Source organism: Pyrus communis, chromosome 11 (assembly GCF_963583255.1).
Source record: "Pyrus communis chromosome 11, drPyrComm1.1, whole genome shotgun sequence".
NCBI classification, from domain to species: Eukaryota; Viridiplantae; Streptophyta; class Magnoliopsida; order Rosales; family Rosaceae; genus Pyrus; species Pyrus communis.
The window spans coordinates 26,076,749-26,095,788 of NC_084813.1; the positions used below are offsets into that span (position 1 = coordinate 26,076,749).

Below are 19,040 nucleotides of genomic sequence, written 5' to 3' on the forward strand. Positions count from 1 at the left end.
ATTTAAAAATATATTCACATGTGATGTGTACAACCAACATTCAATGAGATAAATTCATTAACTGACGTGGTATGTACACATCACTTGCCACGTCATATTAGTACACAAATATGATACAAAAATATGGTCTCCCTAGCATTTTCTTATTAGTTGAGATTACAAAATGTATTGTAGATGATTCATTAATGCAATTCCATTTAATTTTCTCATTAACTATATATATATATATATAACAGCACAAGTGAAGAACGTTCTACAAAGGTGCATAAATATATATGTTCCCTCATCAACATGCTAGGCGGTTTCCTCCAACTGAAGCAGAGAGCCAGAAATGAGTCTCTGTTCAACACAAACTACCCGGCTATGGTGTCCGTAATCATTGCTCTAATTGCTTATATTGGATCACTAATTTGCTCTAGAATACTCCACATGCAAGCTCGCCATAATTCGGATTTGGCAGAATCATTCATTAATAAGATTAGCCTCCTCCTTGGAACTCTTTCCTTGATTTTAGAAGTGGTGATCCTTGTGCCAAGTTTAGGGCTAGTCGCCGGATTCTTTTGGGTTGTTTGGTTTGTGAAGGTTGTGGCTGAGTACGTATGCGAATACCTTAAAACGTTGTATGAAAATGCAATTGCATCAGTTATTCATACATTTGGAAAATTGAAAGACTATTTGAACATGATCATTCGACGTTTCGCCACAGAACCCAACGAACAAAATGATGAGCTTCCTTAAGTAACTTCTACCACGGTTTAGATTTGGGATATTATTTGTACTCGTTATTTTTTAATCTTATTTATACTTGTTCATGACCAAAAGTAGGAGTAGTTTCAATTATAGAAAAACAGCTAAGAAGCTAGATATGGATGTACTTACGCATGATGAGATGAAGGAAAATGTATAAATAAAAATTACTTTTAACTTTTAATTGTACTACGCATGTTACAGTTTTTTTCAAGCTGTCATGTTCAAATAATGATGGTATATTTTGATACATTGGTCCAAAACAAATCACGACTCCAGGTGGTAGACTTGTCGGCCGCCACTCTCTCTCTCTCTCTCCCCCTCCACGCGTCTTTTTCCCAACCTTCCCCGCTTTTACTCTCTGTCACGCACGCTCTGTTGTTATCTCCCTCTCTGCCCCTCACCTTCCAGTTTCTCTTACCTAGCTACCTCCCTCCCTCTCCTCCTCCTCCTCCTTCTCCTCCTCCTCTCTGGTTTTCCTCCTCTCTCTAACTTTCTCTCTCTACCTCTTTCCTCTTTGAGTTGGGTGATTGGTCGGTCGGTTGCTTGCATCGCTGGGTCAGACTGCTTTTCCTCTTCCTCATCAGATTCGGTAAATTTCAATCTTTCTCCTTTTAATCTCCGTACCCGTTTCAATCTTTTCTTTTATCTACTACCCACATTAGGATTTTGCTTCTCTGAATTCCTAATTCCCAATTTCCACTAGGGTTTCTCTGAATTCAGGTTGTTTGGTACTCCTAAGTCGTATAAAATTTGTGAACTTTTTGCTTTTTGTTTGAGAATCGGCCTATTAGGAAGTTGGGTTTCTCATATAATCCAGAAATTCAGGTGCTTTTTTATTCCTTTCTGTTTTTTTTAATTTTTTTTTATTTTTTTAAGCCTTCTATCTATGGAATTTTTGCCTTGTGTTAAAGAAGAACCAGGTTTCTTGGAATAAATTTCTGTATATATTCTATCTCTTAGCTGCAAGGAATGGCTTTGAATCTCTCTCGTGGCTCAATCTTGCCGGCGTATACGTCATCGGAACATAGTTTGTGTTCTTCTGTTAAGTACCCTGATGGGTATTGGATGGATCAATTCAAGGAAAAGGATTTGGATGGTATTTGTGATGATCCGTCAAGTTCTTGGAGTTCCAATTTGGATTTGAAGAATACCCATTGTAAGAGTGAATTGGGTGGCTTTTGTGACCGTTCTGCTGATGATATTGTGGATCGATTGCCCGTCGATCCCTTTGGAATGGAGATTAGGTCTACGTTAACGGCGATCGCTGGTTGGTTTCAAGGTTTTGAACCGGATGATGAATCTTGTAGTTCTGGGTGGGATGAAGGATAGGCAAAGGTGGTTGATGGCGGATTGTTTACCAGTCTGAATTGGGTTTGGAATAGCGCTGTGTGGTATCAGCCGGAAGTTTGTGACCTGAAATTTGATGGAGTATCAATCCCATATGACAGCTTTGATGGGTTCGGGATCAGTGATGGAGGTTTTGTATTGGATGACAATGTGGAGGAGTTTCTGAGTTTTAGCTATGTGGGGGACTTAGATGTTTTTGATGGAGTTAAGCAACTGCAGGTTGGAACTAAGGAAATACAGGGTTGTAGCATCATGGGTCCTGATATTGAGGTGAGTGCTCGGCATGATGCTGTGTGTTATGCACTGCGTTTTTCTTGGTGTTAAGGACCTTCTTTCGGTTGAAAGGGTTTGCAAGTCTTTTCGTAATGCAGTTAGAAGTGACCCTCTTCTATGGAGGAATATTATCATCGATTGGCCGTTGAATGAGCGCATCTTCGATGATGTTCTAGTAAAATTAACTAGCAGGGCTCAAGGCACACTTCAAACCTTGGGTCTAGTGCATTGCGTAAGGATCACTGACAGTGGGCTGCAGGGTGTGTTTGACAGCAACCCGAGGTTGACAAAGGTGAGTATTTGAACTTTTGTATTTTCGACATTCCTGCTTGTGTTTCTGATTATGATTTTGTATAACAGGATACCTCTCTATTGTTCTGTGACATTTAAAAAAAGATGCTTTTATGCTGCTTTCCCTTAGAATAAACTGTTCTGAAGTTGCATTCCCTATTTGATTTCTGTGAAAACATTTCATGTGTGTCTCTTACTATAACTTCTCGTTAGCCTTAAGTTATCGGACATAAGGGCTATATAACTTTATGATGTGATTGTAGCTTACAACATTGTTGAAATTGAACTCTTCTGTCGTTTATAGCAAGTAGGTTGAAGACTATATCATCTCTGTAATGGCTTTTTAGGGACTTAATGGTTGAATGTTATACGAATATCAATAGATTTGACAATTTACGCAGCTCTTGATGCTGAACATGATTAGTGTTTTGTTGTAGTTTTTGTTTTTTGATCATTTAGCTGAAATTCTGGCTAATTTTTATTTTGTAAACCTGGTACTGCTGTTTACCGATATTTTACATCTTGTATTTATCATTTTAAATGTGTGAAATTTACAGGAGTGTGTTATGCCTTATTTTTATGTAGTTTATGTTCTTTCGATTGCATTAAACTTATATACATATACATTTTTGCCTGTGCAGTTAAGTGTTCTCGGATGTCTTAAAATCAGTGTTGAGTGCATCTTGTTAAACATAAGGACCTTGAAGTCTGCAGGCAACCCTGGAATAAAGCAGTTAAGAATTGCTGGTCTCTCTGGTATAACTGACAAGCAGTTCGAAGAGTTGAAATTCTTGCTTGGTGCAGATAACCACATTCAGCTTAGAGCCCCGAAACCTTGGTTTTTTAAAGGTGGGTTGTTGTATGGCTCTTGTGATGATGATTGTCCCATCGACATCGAAGCATGACCCAGGTGCCAGAGACTTAGTTTAGTTTATGATTGCCCTGCAAAGAGTTGCCAGGGGAAACAACCTGCTGATCAGACATGTAGGGCTTGCACGCTCTGCATAGCTCGCTGTATTAGTTGCAGGTGCTGCCTTAAAGACTGCGATTATGAGGAGACATTTTGTATAGACTTGCTTTGCTTGCATTGTTTGGAGAGTCTACTTAACTGTCAAGAGAAGTATGGAGAAAAGGGCGCTGCCAAGTGCGCCATATTCTGTCAGGAGAACAGGTATCAATTTTGCCTTTTTGGCTAAGAGAAAGACAGCAGGTATTCATTTGCTGTTGGTTGTGGATCCGAATCTATGAGGTTCGGGTGTTCAAAAGTGGGCAGAAGCTGTTTAGTGCATGCTTGGTTGGGGCAGTAAGGATTTGTATTACCATGAGGAAGCTGCACCTTGTGAAGATAGAGATAATCTCCCGGGAAACGAAATTGAAAATAAATAAAAAAATAGAAAAAACGAGAAAAAAGGGGAACTGAAGAGTGAAGATTAGAACTGTGGGGAGGAGAGGAGGTTACACACAAGAATGGTTGATTGGAAAAGAAACAGGAGGGGACACATAAGAGATCAAGATAAGAGATCAAGAAGTTTATTTTGAACATGTTTTAGCTCATTCTGTGTTTGGTTCCTGTCCTGGAGACTTACCGAAAGGCGATGAAGAAAAGATGTCGGAAAGTTGAAGCAGGGGGTGTTAGTAGCTGTCGATTGTTTAGTCGAAGCAGATACCATAGTCAAAAGTTGAGAAGTTTTATGGGTGCAGATGAAGAGCAGCAGCCGTACAGGGAGAAGCAGAAAGTCACGGCAGAGCTAGACGGAGGTGTGAAATGCTACCGCCCGTGCCACCACCGCTGCTGGTAGGATGCTACAGTTGGATGATTCCGAAGGATGTTTGTGCCATGGTTGGTGGAATGTGTAGTACTAATTCAGTTGAAAGCTACAGATTTACTGTTTTTCTGTTCCTATTGTGGAAGATAATACAGATGCAGTGTTTATCTTATTTCTCTGTTGCTAATGTGATTTCCTCTCATTTCATCATTTTGAGAATTGCTGCTGTGCACATTTTCAAGTGCTTGATTTCTGTTACTAAATTTCCATTACTAGATCTATTACTGCATAATCCTGGATTTCACACGACATGTTTTGGGTTCAACTCTTGACATTGATAAATCACACGAGGGTAAACTTATCAATAAAAAACTAGCATTTGCCTACACATTTTGTGTGTATGAACATATTTTTTTAGAAAATGAGAGAGAGAGAGAGAGAGAGAGAGAGAGAGAGAGAGAGAGAGAGAGAGAGAGAGAGAGAGAGAGAGAGAGAGAGAGAGAGAGAGCGGGGAGGGTGGGAAGTTTTTGTTTTTTGTTTTATTTTTATTTTTATTTTTTAATATAATATTGGAGGTATTTTAACATCCCGTAGGTGAGTTTCAATAAAAAACAATAAAATTTGGACTTGTAAAATTACATTATTGCCCATCATTTTTTTTGTGTGATAGAACTAAGTAATCTTTTCATCATCTTTTGGTCGACAAAGAGAATTTCATTAATTAATAGAGATAATATATGTTATAATTTAAATGAAATTATACATGACGTGATCATGTTATTGATAAGTTAAGAATTTTCTAGAACAACTGTGGGTTGATATTTTGATGATAAGATATCGTTATCTTAGGTTCGATTCTCATTAAAGATAAATTTAAAACATATTATTACTAACTAACTTATTGTGAGGTTGGGCAAAGTTGCATCCTATTGTTTGTAAAAATTTTGTTTTTGATATTTTGCTTGACCTAAACCCGGTTCAACTCTTTCATTTCTCTCTTCTCCCTCAAGACTACACTAACGTGAAAAAAGCAAAAACCCAAGTCCGTCGGAAAATTGTCAGCCATGGAGAACGGTGAAATTCCCGAAGACGCCAACGAACGTAAGCCCTTTTTTCTTAATTCTCCGGAGCTTTTCATTAATTTTTTGTTCGTCGTGATTCTTATGGTTTAATTTTTGTGGGATACTACTGGTTTTAGATTGCCCGGGTCCGCAGTCCGAATCGGCTGGAAAATCCGACGCCTGCGAAGGATGCCCGAACCAGCAGATTTGTGCTACTGCTCCCAAGGGCCCCGACCCAGGTTTCCTTTCTCTCTCTTGCTCCTAAAGCTCTGTGCTTTTTGTTCTTCCTTTATCTGCAGCTTTCAACTGTTTTTTAAGTTAATTTCAGCCTGCGATTACTGTAGATTCTTTGTTTTTGTTTTAACTATGAGTATAATTTTGAAGAACAAGCCAAAGCGGATGGTTTATGTTATTTTCATGCATTTTTTTGTCATGATCATGAATAATTTAGCCCGAATAATACAATAGTTTAAGCATGTAGTCCTTGGAGCTAATGGAAGACTTGGCACAAAATCGAGCGCAGTGACGTTCTAGGATTCATACAACCGACCCAACTTAGTGGGATAAAGCTTTTTTGTTGTTGTTTGTTGCGCTTGATCTCTAGCATGTTTTGAGATGTTCTAAAAGAGATTTGTAGAACTTGATGTCTGGCAATTCTTTGGAGCTATGGATTAGAAATTTTTTTTGTACTGAAATTACTTCTTAATGTTCTGCCCCCAAACTGACTTAAGTAGTTATTTGGCTTATACCTTATTATATCCTTGGTGGTGGCGTTGTTGGGCAGAGGGTGTAATATACAAAATAAACACACACTATAAGTTTTTTTTCGAAACCTTGGTTTTCCAAGCTGTGTTAATTAGTCTTCCTTTGTTATTGTGATTTTTTGCGCATATATTCGAGTAAATGTGTGTTTCGAAACCTTTACGTTTCATTTTTCAGTAGCTGGCTTGCGACCTTTATTTCAAAGTTCTATTAGGTAATCATTGCAACGCATCCAATTGATGCCTGTGTATAGTGTATCACTAACCCGTCTTTGATTTTCTTCATTTGTGCAACTGTGCGAGTTCATTTTCCTCTTTACAATAGTGTATTTTTTATGAATCAAGAATGATGTGCTTCATTGTCTTGATGATTTGTATACTATTTTGGTACAGACGTGGTTGCAATTGCAGAAAGGATGGCCACTGTAAAGCATAAGATACTGGTTTTATCAGGAAAAGGTGGAGTTGGCAAGAGCACATTCTCTGCCCAACTTGCATTTGCACTAGCAGCTATGGACTTCCAGGTGGGACTTCTTGATATCGATATTTGTGGCCCGAGCATCCCAAAGATGCTCGGCCTAGAAGGCCAAGAAATCCACCAGAGCAACCTTGGCTGGTCTCCTGTCTATGTTGAGCAAAACCTCGGGGTCATGTCAATTGGGTTTATGCTTCCAGATCCTGATGACGCTGTTATTTGGCGGGGGCCGCGTAAAAATGCGCTCATCAAGCAATTCTTGAAGGATGTTTATTGGGGTGAGCTTGATTTCCTGATAGTGGATGCTCCTCCTGGAACCTCGGACGAGCATATTTCAATTGTCCAATACCTTGATGCTGGCTCAATAGATGGTGCAATCATAGTCACCACTCCACAACAGGTCTCCCTGATTGATGTTCGGAAAGAAGTAAGTTTCTGCAAGAAAGTTGGAGTTCATGTCCTTGGGGTTGTTGAAAACATGAGTGGTTTGTCCCAGCCATTGATGGATTTCAAATTTTTGAGGATGACAGAGACCGGTGAGCAAGTAGACGTCACAGAATGGGCTAGGGAGCAGCTGAAAGAGAGATCGCCAGAATTTTCAAACATTGTAGCTTTTACTGAAGTGTTTGATAGCAGTCGTGGTGGAGCTGAAAGAATGTGCGGGGAAATGGGGGTACCCTTTCTGGGGAAGGTACCGTTGGACCCGCAGCTTTGTAAGGCGGCCGAAGAAGGTCGATCTTGTTTTGTTGATCAGAAATGTGGGGTGAGTGCACCTGCACTGAAGAAAATCGTTGATAAAATGATGAAAAACCAGGGAATAACTGCAATGTTGGTCGACAACGATGCGTAGGTGAATCGGCTACACCAAGTATCTTCATAGATCGAGATTTTGTTCTTGTTTTTCCCAACATTTTGATGATACGTAGTTTTGCTTTTAATGAATCATATACAATGTGACACGAAATATAATTTTCTGATTAAAACGCGTATAGTTTACATATTATCGAGTGTCTGGATATTAAGGTTGGTAGATAGTAGGAAATTTTGATTCGTATTTTGAGCAAGTTATGTACTGTCATTCAAGAAAGCTAAAAACGCATAACATTGCATGATTGACTTGTGATATAAATGGAGGTTACGGATGCAACCTGGCGGGTTGGAAGGTAAACAAACAATAAATCATCTTAGGATTTTTGGTTTGGGTTAGGGTTTTGTCAAGTTAGAAAAATATGAACCCAACCCAACCAAAATGAGTTTAATCTCAGTTTAATCTTTCTATGCTAAGGTTGACTTGATAACGTATTTCAACAATCGGAATTGTATAGAATAATACGGATTTAATTGAGTTACCCGAAAAGGTTCACTTCAAGGCAAAGGCGCAATGTGGCAAGCACATTGGATAAGATATAAAAAAAAAATCCAACGGCTGAGATCATCTCCATATTAAATATGGCTCGTCTCCTAAGCTCGCTCACACGAGCGCGCCTTCCCGCATCCGGTTCCCTCCTCTTTTGTCCTTTGTCCCATCTTCCTCCTCCGTTCCGTATTATCCGCTACACCCGCACGCCAATCCACTCCCCTACACCCTCAAACCCCAGCCAGTAGCAGTCCGGCATGTACCACTCGGAGAAGCCCCGCGCCGTTGACTTATACAAGGGAGGAGGACTAGAAGAAACGGAGACAGAGATGATGATGGAGGTGGCGGCGGTGAATGGGAGAGCGCCACCTCACCACCAAAACCAAAACGAACGAGAGCAGCAGCAGAGCAGCGGTGGCGAGGGGGAGGAGCAGGAATTGTGTGCGGCTGTGAGCAGCAGAGCAGGAGGCGGTCCAGGCGGTGCCGCCGGGCCGAAGAAACGGGCGGAGACGTGGGTCCAGGAGGAGACCCGGAGCCTGATAGGGTTTAGGAGAGAGGTAGACGGGCTTTTCAACACGTCAAAGTCCAACAGGCACCTGTGGGACCAGATCTCGGCGCGGATGAGGGAAAAGGGCTTCGACCGATCGCCCACCATGTGTACGGACAAGTGGCGGAACTTGCTCAAGGAGTTCAAGAAGGCTCGCCACCAAGTTAAAGTCGGTGCTCGTTCTGCTAAGATGTCTTATTACGAGGACCTCCAGGACTTGCTCAGAGATCGCACCAGCAATTCCAACTCCGCCACCGCCAACAGCAACCACAATTCTGTTTCTGCTGCCGCCGCCGCCGTTGCCACTCCTCCCAAGTTAGATTCTTTCGTTCGATTTTCTGATAAAGGTGAGACATTTCGTGAGCTGGGACTGATAAAATCCGAAATTCCCAATTCATCCCTTTCGAATTGTTGTTAATTTTACTTCTCTGCTAATAACTTTGAGGATTATGCCTACCCATTTTTGTAAATTTGATTATTTCTACTTGAATTTGGAAAAAAATTACAGGTCTTGAGGATTCAACTATTCCATTTGGGCCTATGGAAGGTAACAACATTACACTCCTTTTGCTTTGCATGTGTGTTTTGCAGTTTGCAGTTTTGTAATTTGAATGTGATTTGTGAAAAGAGTGCGTGTTGATATCTTTTAAATTGTAGCTAATGACCGATCGGCGCTCAATTTGGAGAGGCAGCTGGATCACGACAGCGGTGACCCGCTTGCTATTACTGCCGCGGATGCAGTTGCAGTCAATGGGGTTCCTCCTTGGAACTGGAGGGAGGGTCCTGAAAATGGTGAGCTTTCTTTCGACGATACAATTGTGTTGCCAAAATTTTCCCTTTGAACTTGAAAGGATATTAGTAATGCATGTTGGGAACAATACTCATAGATTGGCTGTGAGGAACCTGTTTTCGAGACCTGTAATGCAAAGCCACCACTTTTCGTCTAAATTAAACAGCCTTCGTCAAGAAATGCGAGTTTTACGACCTCACAATCATGCTACATTGCATTGATTTAGGATCTTTCTAGCATAGGATGTATTCTGATTTTAGTTGTGAAATACCAACAGCAAAACGAGCTTCAGTTTTATGCGTATCGATTTGCTTATCGTGTTCATTCTGCTTTTCATATCATTGTATGAGTTCTCTCTCTCTCTCTCTCTGTCTCACTTTCATGGCACTTCCCCTGTAAGGTTTACCTTGCCTGTCAAAGTATTGCAAATCTCCTTCGTTGAGGCTCAGAAATATCTGTGGATTAAGCGAGACTGAGCATGAGCTAACTGATGGGTATATTTGTAAATTTCATGCAATGTTTAAATTGCAGGAGGGGAGGACCATTCTTCTTACTGTGGAAGGATTATAACTGTTAAATTGGGGGAATACACCAGAAGGATTGGAATTGATGGGACCGGTGAAGCAATTAAGGAGGCGATCAAGTCTGCGTTCAGAATAAGAACTAAGCGGGCATTTTGGTTGGAGGATGAGGATCAGGTTGTTCGAAGTCTTGATAGGGATATGCCTTTGGGAAATTACACTCTCCACCTTGACGAAGGTATCCTAGAATCATAAGCATGCATGTTTTTTTTTTTTAATCTTATGGAACTTAAATTTGGTTTCCGGGATCCATGGTAATTAGTAAGTCGCCTTATGTTTCTTGTGGCAGGAATTACAATTAAACTTTGCCTCTACGATGACTCTGACCGCATAGTTCGAACTGAAGAAATAACGTTGTACACTGAGGATGATTTTCGTGATTTTCTTGCACGCCGAGGCTTGATGGGTTTGAGAGAGTTAAGTGGCTACAGACGCGTTGATACTTTAGATGATCTTCATTCTGGTGCAATGTACCAGGGGGTGCGACTTCTGGTGGACTGAAAACTTTTGTATTTAGCTTTTCGTTCGGCTCGTAGTTTTGTTAACATTGTAAAGATGTAATCTGTACATTCAAAGGAATGTTCCAGTTGTGTGTAGCCCTGTTATGTCAAATGAATGAATCCTTTGTACCAGTTAAGTACTTCTTCGATTGCCTGCCGGTGATTCGTGTCAAGGAAAACCGCTTCTTTCCCGTCTCCAAAACTCCGAAACACGAGTTTTTAATCTGTTTCAGGAAGGGGGAGACTGCGTTACACAGCCTCATTGTAACTGCTTCCGTCTTCAAGTGGTTACTGCAGTCAGTACTCTTCTGTAACGGAACTGCTTAAGAAAACAACCCAACATTTACTAGTTCTATTTTTCGTTTTTACCAATTCAACTCCGTTCATCTTTCCCGAAAAGAACGGCGACGCCGCCTCCTCAACTGTCAATGACATCCATGTCAGCACAAGTTTCCGACGTGGACAAATAGCATTTGAGAATTGAAGCCTATAAGTAGCTCTCATACTCTCACTCCCTTGTCAAATTACATGTCCTTCCACTCTCACTCTCTTTACGTTTTAACCAAAACAAATTGCTCATCATCATGTTCAAGATCAAGATTGGCATCAATGGTATGTTGCAGTATTTAATTTTGCATTGCTTTCTATATATTGTAGAACTCCGTCTGTGTAAGTTTACCTTAAGTTGCCGGTTCCAAGCCCGGGAAAAGGAGGGGGAAGGCGTTATATAGCCGACAACCGGCACTTTGTTTTTCCGTTGATCTCTATGATAATGAATCCTAAACGAAGTTGTTGTTGTTGTTTGTTTTCTACTTGATGAGGGATTCGGAAGGATTGGCCGCTTGGTGGCCAGGGTTGCTCTGCAGAGAGACGACATTGAGCTTGTCGTTGTCAACGATCCTTTCATCAACATCGAATACATGGTACGTATAATGATGTATCCTGCATTTTACACCAACACTAATGTATGTGTTTGTACTTGAAAGCACAGCGATAAGATGAGATTATGAGCGCGTTAATTGTAATTTCATGACGTGTTTTGTTTAAACGTAAAATTTGAGTGAAACACCAACGAAATAATTCGAAAAATCCATGGATGCAGAGCTACATGTTTAAGTACGACACTGTTCACGGGCAATGGAAGCACCACGAGCTTAAGGTTAAGGATGATAAGGCCCTTCTCTTTGGTGACAAGCCAGTCAAAGTTTTCGCTTCTAGGTATGATTTACTTTTAATTAATCATCAATTAGTGCTAATTAAGCTAGCTTAGTTAGTAGAGCCAAATTTCCAATGATTGGGGTTGTACATTGTGACTAGGGACCCCGAACAGATCCCGTGGGGGGAGGCCGGAGCGGAATATGTGGTCGAGTCCACCGGAGTTTTCACCGATAAGGAAAAAGCCTCTCTGCACTTAAAGGGTGGTGCAAAGAAGGTTATCATTTCTGCCCCAAGTAAGGACGCCCCAATGTTTGTTGTGGGTGTCAATGAGAAGGAGTACAAGCCAGATCTTGACATTGTCTCCAATGCCAGTTGCACTACCCACTGTCTTGCCCCATTGGCAAAGGTACCTAGTCTCAATTTCTCAGGGACACTTTTGGGAATGAATTTGAAAGGGTGAAAGGCGATTTATGACAACCAAAAGCGCTTCTGATTACTTTCGATAGAAACAAGTCAGGAGTGGTTTTGGGCCATACGAGGGTTGATTGAAGAAGCGTTTGCCATATGCTTCTTCAAGAAGCAGTTAGACATTTAATAACTTTAACATGTTTCTAATAAAAGCACTTCTAGCATAAGCGTTTCTCATGTTGATTCAATTGACAGGTTATTCATGACAAGTTTGGTATTGTGGAGGGTCTTATGACTACCGTCCATTCTATTCTGGTGAGTGCATATATACATGAATATGTGTGTGTGTGTGTACATATATGTAATCGGTCGTTCGCTGCTGACTGGTTTTCTCAACGGAATGCAGCCACTCAAAAGACTGTTGACGGACCGTCGACGAAAGACTGGAGAGGTGGCAGAGCTGCTGGTACCAACATCATTCCCAGCAGTACTGGAGCTGCCAAGGTATTGATTGGACGATGATACATTGTATGATAGTTTGACAGATTTTTCTGCTTAAACCATGCTTTGCATTCGTTGCGGTGTTTGATTTTTGTGTAGGCCGTGGGGAAAGTGTTGCCCGCATTGAACGGGAAGTTGACGGGAATGGCATTCCGCGTTCCCACGGTGGATGTTTCGGTGGTTGATCTCACGGTGAGACTCGAGAAGAAGGCCACTTACGACGAGATCAAAAATGCCATCAAGTAAGCCTCACAAGCATTCTCCTCTTCGCTACGACTTTGAACTGATGCTATATTTCTGTACTCCGTTGTGTTTTCCTCGAAAGTCTAATGTTGTATGTGATTAAATTGTAGGAAAGAATCAGAGGGCAGCATGAAGGGAATCCTTGGATACACTGACGAAGATGTGGTGTCGACGGACTTTGTGGGAGATCACCGGTGAGAATTTTCGACAAATTTGTTCTCAGTTGTTGCTCTGTGTTTTGAGTTGATGATATGTATTTGGAATTATGCAACAGGTCGAGCATTTTCGATGCCAAGGCTGGAATTGCTTTGAACGACAACTTTGTGAAGCTTGTGTCTTGGTATGACAACGAGTGGGGTTACAGGTAATTTCCTCACAATCTATTTTGTTATGAATTATGAATTCCGAAGGGAAGCTGTTATTTGCGCTCTAAAATATCATCTTGTGTTGATCTGTACTGAAAAACACGGTATGGCTTTGTTGCAGCTCGCGAGTAATTGACTTGATCCGTCACATTGCCTCGGTTAAATAGACGACTCAGACCATTTCTCGAGATTAATTACGAGGCAGGGCAGCTTAAGCTTGTTTTCGGAATAATCGATCATCTTCGAGGGTGATCAAGTTTTGCAGGGGACTGGTTCCAAGAGTGTTAAGAAGCTTTAGCTTTAGTTTTGGGGTTGGTTATTCAAAACAAAACAATTAATAGCATCTCTTTACGAAGATTTTCTTGATTGCGATTAACCGACCACGATAACAACAAGAAGAAGCCTTATCTAACTAAATAAGATCAACTGTGTGAATCCTAGAATGCCACTGTATCTAATTTTACGCAATATTTCTGCCTTCCTCTACCTCTTTTGCCCTGACCCTCCGCAATGCCGCATCTTCTAACTGAAGCATTTGTAAGCCTTCGAGCATTTTCCAAAGCAGAAGATTGGAAGTGAAAGAGACACAAAATCAAAAGGCTTTAAACTCAAGATTGAGCCACTTGAAGATCGAGTAACATCCGAAACAACCAAAGGCACAAAGAACCTCAACGGTCTTTCATCTTGCTTCTGATGTGTCACGCCCCAAACATTGCCAAGCATAGGCACAAGAATATGCAACAGCAACATGCGAAGCCATACTGGAGCAAAAAGGAAGAAACCGCTTACAAGAAAAAACCGTTGAAATAGGTGCAAAATTCAGTAAACACATGATCCATCAACATATTAACAAAAGTGCTCCATTTATATTCGACTACGAACGCACAGCGAATTCAGTCAGAACTGCATTATCAACGCAACATCCATGGAACGTTCCTAAACACCGATTTTCATTCTGAAGAAGTTCCAGATAGTACGTCTTCCCAAGTAAAAACAAAAAATACTGTAGAAACAAACCACTCAGAAGTTCGCTGTATTCACGATCCAGTCTTCTTGTTATGCCACAATTGGAACCCTACAAATTGCACCAGAAAAAGTTCACAATCTACGACGTCTAATGTATCATGGTACATAAGAGGTGGAAAGAAACATAAAATAAATCTCATTCATATTTCTCGTGTATGTAGGATAAAACCAAATAATTGAACTTTCGGACTTTTGTTCAAAACCCAAGTTAAAAGAGTACACGCACATGTTTAGTTCTGTTGTATATTAAAAGTAATGTTAGCTTTCCAATATCCTCAATTTACATAATCGAGATCTGTAGCTTAAAAAAAATTTAACCAATTTCTCCTCATTCCATCTTAAACTTAGGTTCACAAGATACACCTAAACATACATTGGCAATGTGGAGCTCAACTACCGTCACATGAAGGAATTCACGATTAATACAATGTATATCTGTCGATAAAAAGATCTGTAGTAGCAAGCAATTCATCACATTATATAATCTATCACATCCTCCGTGCACTCCACTGCTAGGTATGAAGTAGAGAAAAGAAACTAAGTATATCATATAAAACCTCAGGGCAAACAAATAACTATAGAAGACAACGCATCTAATTGCAAATCACATGTACATCAAGGTTATGATCATCCATGTCTAGGTTTAAGACAATTTTAAGTAAAATTGATCTACGAGTTGCCCCGCATTGATCTACAGTAATCAAGAAGGTTCTGATAGAAAAATGTAAGAGAACCACAATAAAATGAATGTAAACGGTCGCAGTTCAACTGAGTTGGCATGCAACTTCTAGTGGACTGGTGCCGGTGAAATGTGGTATAACAGATCACAAAACTATCATGCATCTTGTGTAGATTATGGTAAGAAGCATACAACAGTGCAGCTTCCCCCTCTGTGGCTAATATGCTATCATTCAAGAAGAACCATAACCCGATCATTCAAACCCTGGGGACTGCCCAAACTTAGCAAAATGATAAACCTGAGTCCCTTGAGCATATAACCTAGAAAACTTGATGAATTACCTCTCTTGGTGCCGAAAACCTAAACTCTTAGAATGCTAGTGAGCACTACTCTTTTCGAATAGTCATTCGGTTTAATCACTACTCATACACGGCACTGTCTCAATTCTAAAATGGTTTACTTGTGCTTTCAAAAATATACATTGATTACAGATGATCCCATACAGATGCAGAATGAATTACCAAATCAATGTAACACTAAAACAGGAAGCAAATCAAGCACAGAAGAAGAAGCGAAATGAAAAATTACCAATCAACGAGGGTTGAGACCGAAGAGTATGTTCTTCCCACCAGGCAGGTAAGACACATTGGGCGACCTGGCAAGTGTGTTAGCAACCTCTCTGGATGCCTCGATCCTCCTGAGCTCGATCAGTCCCATACCCGCCGATGCAGTCGCATCAGAGATGAGCTTCGCAGCCTCGCTCTCACCCTGTGCCCGGATAATCGCAGCACGCCTCTCCTGCTCAGTCTTGGCCACCACAAACTTGGACCGCTCCGCCTCTTGCTGAGCCACCTGTTTCGCCTCCACGGCGCGCGAGAACTCCAGCCCGTACGACAAGTGCGTGATCGCCACGTCATCCAGAACAATGTTGAAATCCCTGGCGCGGCGAATCAAGCTCTCGCGCACCAGCGCCGACACGTGGGGGCGCTCGGTGAGAAGCTGATCGGCGTTGAATTGCGCCACCACGGCCTTCAGAACCTCGTTGCCGATGGAGGGGAGGACCTTCTCGTCGTACTCAAGCCCTAGGGTTTTAAAGATCTGTGGGAGGCGAGCGACCTCGGGGCGCGAGAGGACACGGAGGGTGAGATTGACCATCTGGAGATCCTTGGTGCCGGAGACGGAGGAGAAGGTGTGGGGCCGGGTGCGGATGTCGAAGATGTAGGGCTTCTGGAGCCATGGGATCAGGAAGTGGGTGCCTTCGCCGATGGTGTCGTCGATGACTCCGCGGAAACGGTCGAAAAGGACGGCGCGCTGGCCGCCGTCGACGGTGTAGAGCGCGGAGTTGAGGATTGTGGCGCCGGCGCCGAGGCCAATGCCGGCGCGCGCGAGGTTGGTGAGGAAGGATACGGCAGCTTGGTTGCTTCCCATCCTGGTGACGATGAGAAGATTCAAGAGAAGGGAAATGGGTTTTTGCGGAGTGAGGGGTGTAGGGTTTATCTGATTTTTGTCATAAAACCCTAACTACTTGGGCGAGAGGAAAACTACGAAATGGGCCTGGGCTTTTATTGTTGTTTGGATAACGGGCCTAAATCCATCAACTCATCAGTAGATTCATTTCGGGCCCAACATTCTTAATATTATTGGGCCTATGAAAAGAGATTGTCATTTATCTGCTTAGCCCTTCAAAATTTTCTGCACTTTTTGCATGGGAATGTCGATAATAGCTCCCTATACGCAGGGAAAGGAAAAACCTAATTTAACCGAGTTCAATTTAAGAATATTGGATATATGCAAGGGTATCCATTGTTGGTTCACAGTCTTTACAGGGACGAGAAGTGACTTTTGCACACATCTTTCTCTTTTTTGCATTTTTTTAAACTTCAAATTGAATAAATCAAAGAAAAATCACTTCTTAAAATGAAATGCAAGCGATATATGAAGGTAGAATGAAATGCTTATGTTATCCTTGAGTTAATTACATGTTAATATGCAGATTTGCAGAAGATATACACTTTAATATAAAGGATATTTGATTGAATCATTGCAGGGTCCATATACTTTTGAGAAGATTGTTAATTTTATAGTTTATAGATCATAATTGTTGGTGGTGGACCTGGTGGTGGTGGTGGAAAGCAAAGCACCATCTCATCTCATGTCCTACTGCCGTCGTCCTTAATTAGGTCTTACCACCCATCTTAACAATGGTGGGGTGGGCGACATTCGATCTTACAATCTCATATTTAGTGATTCAAGAAAGGAAGTGATCTTTGCACACTTTTTATTTCTTCTACATCTTGTTTATTTATGATATTTAAATTTAATAAATTAAAGAAAAATCAGCATAAAAATAATAACGTTTATTAATTAGAAAGCCTAGGATATCGAGATATTTTTTAGTGGAATCGGAGCACGTGGAAGAACACTACATGTCAATATTGTTGGAATACTTAAAAAAAAATTCCTTCAATTGTATAATAATATGTGATGCTTCTCCGTGTTCCGGACACATTGAAAAATCTCTCCATGATATCGGAGTGCGTGTGCAAATTATTTTTCTTTACAAATGTGTTCATGCTTTTTCCTTCTATTTTTTTCCCTTTGTTCTTAGGTCAACTTGGATGGGACATTTGTTGTCGTGAAGGTATGTAAAGAAACGTCACACATTGGAAGTTTACTCAATCTTGCAAGTCTTTATAAGAAGTTTGATTCTTTTTCATGTTGACAATTAATTTTGTGATGAAATCTTAATTTTTTTTTCAAGTACTCTATAGACTATAAATGTAGATTTCACTTGTCAAACTCAAAATAGGTGCGATCATAAGCAAAACTTGGATATTGCTTGAAAAATGAAATAGTATGCGTGTGTGTGTGCATATATATATATATATATATATATATGTATGTATGTATGTATGTATGTATGTATGTATACATGTCTATGCTTATGTTTAAGTATACATGTATATGCTTATGGTGGTCCTCTATGAGTTTGTACGCTTTCTAGCTAGAGCATATGAATCTACGTTAGTGATAGTGATATCGATAGTGAGCGCGACAGTGCCTTAAGAAGAGTTAGAGACTGCCACTACTACAATATTATTGGGGCGAGCTGCTTGCAGCTGCTGACCATTAGGTCGCTGTTGTGTTAAAATGGAGACCATCCAATTATCATATGCTTTTCTTTCTGCAATATATCCCATGTGAAGATTTAGGGTTTCATGGCTCTTATTTTGAAGCAAAGAAAAAGACTACTGGTGGAGTGGATTGGATGCAGAACAAAGCACAGAAAGTATCAAGGCCAAGAAGGAAGCCTGGAGAGATGATGAAAAAAGTTGAAAGGGAACTGATATGACATGTCACATGCAAACATGCATTGTTGTTGTTAAAAGGTGAGTAAACTCGTTACCTTTACCCACCCCCTATCTATTAAATATACCTTTTGAATGTTGAACTCCTCCAAAAGTTAAAAAGTTGCCTTCCCGCTCACATGGCCGTGCCATCTTAATCTGCTTTTCTTTTAGCTAGAGTTGTGTTGTGTGTGTTCCAGTAAGACTCAGTGCGAAGTATTTTGGGGTTCTACATAGCCAACTTAACAAGAAGAACTTTCTTGCAACATTTAATGATATTGTGCTGTATTTCAAGTTAATAATATATTATTATACAAAATAATAATAATATGTGATAATGTTTGATTGACTTGAAATATGATAATATAGCGATATTCATGTTGTAGATTAGTTTCTCTTCAAGCAAACAGTCAACAGAGCTCAGCCAATCTTACATGTGATATACTTTAGCATCTCTTGGAATGATGAACAATCACAACTAAGGATCTACAACATCTCTTTTTAGCATGTCCGCGTGCTTTAGTATTAATTACGATGATATGTGAGTAAACTTCAAGAAACTCACGTGGTAATTAAGCATGTATGATGTGTGCATATATTATTATATACGCATCCCTTTTTGCTGATATATATATATACACACACATAGGGTTCATCAAACTTGCATGATTTTCCTTTTTGTATGCAAACAATAATTCTACTCTACTTGACTTGCAGTACGAAAGCGAAAGAGATTCGAATTTGAGTGCATAATGAAGACACACATATTATAACTAACGTGACTATCTAACGTCTGCAAACTCTCGAATTAAAT

General features: G+C 40.6%; 4 protein-coding genes and 1 pseudogene across 4 annotated transcripts; 4 read left to right on the forward strand and 1 right to left on the reverse strand.

Annotated features, from left to right (window-relative positions):
* The first annotated feature begins 1,043 nt into the window (after positions 1 to 1,043).
* LOC137708462 (F-box protein SKIP14-like) lies at positions 1,044 to 4,071 on the forward strand (annotated as a pseudogene).
* Positions 4,072 to 5,384: 1,313 nt separating this feature from the next.
* Positions 5,385 to 7,727, forward strand: LOC137708770 (cytosolic Fe-S cluster assembly factor NBP35-like). Its single transcript, XM_068447922.1, has 3 exons — positions 5,385 to 5,528; positions 5,626 to 5,727; positions 6,643 to 7,727. Exons 1-3 carry the CDS (start codon positions 5,492 to 5,494, stop codon positions 7,572 to 7,574), a joined length of 1,071 nt encoding a protein of 356 aa, XP_068304023.1. The 5' UTR covers positions 5,385 to 5,491; the 3' UTR covers positions 7,575 to 7,727.
* A 373-nt stretch (positions 7,728 to 8,100) lies between these two features.
* LOC137708769 (trihelix transcription factor GT-4-like) lies at positions 8,101 to 10,595 on the forward strand. Its single transcript, XM_068447921.1, has 5 exons — positions 8,101 to 8,975; positions 9,137 to 9,175; positions 9,286 to 9,420; positions 9,950 to 10,177; positions 10,289 to 10,595. Exons 1-5 carry the CDS (start codon positions 8,339 to 8,341, stop codon positions 10,498 to 10,500), a joined length of 1,251 nt encoding a protein of 416 aa, XP_068304022.1. The 5' UTR covers positions 8,101 to 8,338; the 3' UTR covers positions 10,501 to 10,595.
* Positions 10,596 to 10,739: 144 nt separating this feature from the next.
* On the forward strand, positions 10,740 to 13,005 carry LOC137708773 (glyceraldehyde-3-phosphate dehydrogenase, cytosolic-like). Its single transcript, XM_068447924.1, has 6 exons — positions 10,740 to 11,422; positions 11,602 to 11,717; positions 11,817 to 12,063; positions 12,321 to 12,384; positions 12,472 to 12,808; positions 12,920 to 13,005. The coding sequence occupies exons 1-5, from the start codon at positions 11,420 to 11,422 to the stop codon at positions 12,585 to 12,587; spliced, it is 546 nt and encodes a 181-aa protein (XP_068304025.1). The 5' UTR covers positions 10,740 to 11,419; the 3' UTR covers positions 12,588 to 12,808; positions 12,920 to 13,005.
* Positions 13,006 to 14,020: 1,015 nt separating this feature from the next.
* Positions 14,021 to 16,380, reverse strand: LOC137708771 (prohibitin-3, mitochondrial-like). The gene is made up of 2 exons (XM_068447923.1): positions 15,468 to 16,380; positions 14,021 to 14,249 (listed from the first exon to the last, which is right to left on the reverse strand). The coding sequence occupies exon 1, from the start codon at positions 16,305 to 16,307 to the stop codon at positions 15,471 to 15,473; it is 837 nt and encodes a 278-aa protein (XP_068304024.1). The 5' UTR covers positions 16,308 to 16,380; the 3' UTR covers positions 14,021 to 14,249; positions 15,468 to 15,470.
* Between the last annotated feature and the right edge of the window lie 2,660 nt (positions 16,381 to 19,040).

Bases quoted from the DNA above. Each gene is read 5' to 3' on its own strand.
- LOC137708770 (XM_068447922.1), top strand. From the start codon at position 5,492: ATGGAGAACGGTGAAATTCCCGAAGACGCCAACGAAC. The intron at 5,529-5,625 runs GTAAGCCCTTTT...TACTGGTTTTAG, and splicing joins TCCCGAAGACGCCAACGAAC to ATTGCCCGGGTCCGCAGTCC. The intron at 5,728-6,642 runs GTTTCCTTTCTC...ATTTTGGTACAG, and splicing joins TCCCAAGGGCCCCGACCCAG to ACGTGGTTGCAATTGCAGAA.
- LOC137708769 (XM_068447921.1), top strand. From the start codon at position 8,339: ATGTACCACTCGGAGAAGCCCCGCGCCGTTGACTTATACAAGGGAGGA. The intron at 9,421-9,949 runs GTGAGCTTTCTT...TTTAAATTGCAG, and splicing joins GAGGGAGGGTCCTGAAAATG to GAGGGGAGGACCATTCTTCT. The intron at 10,178-10,288 runs GTATCCTAGAAT...TTCTTGTGGCAG, and splicing joins CACTCTCCACCTTGACGAAG to GAATTACAATTAAACTTTGC.
- LOC137708773 (XM_068447924.1), top strand. The intron at 11,718-11,816 runs GTATGATTTACT...CATTGTGACTAG, and splicing joins GTCAAAGTTTTCGCTTCTAG to GGACCCCGAACAGATCCCGT. The intron at 12,385-12,471 runs GTGCATATATAC...AACGGAATGCAG, and splicing joins CGTCCATTCTATTCTGGTGA to CCACTCAAAAGACTGTTGAC.
- LOC137708771 (XM_068447923.1), bottom strand. From the start codon at position 16,307: ATGGGAAGCAACCAAGCTGCCGTATCCTTCCTCACCAACCTCGCGCGC.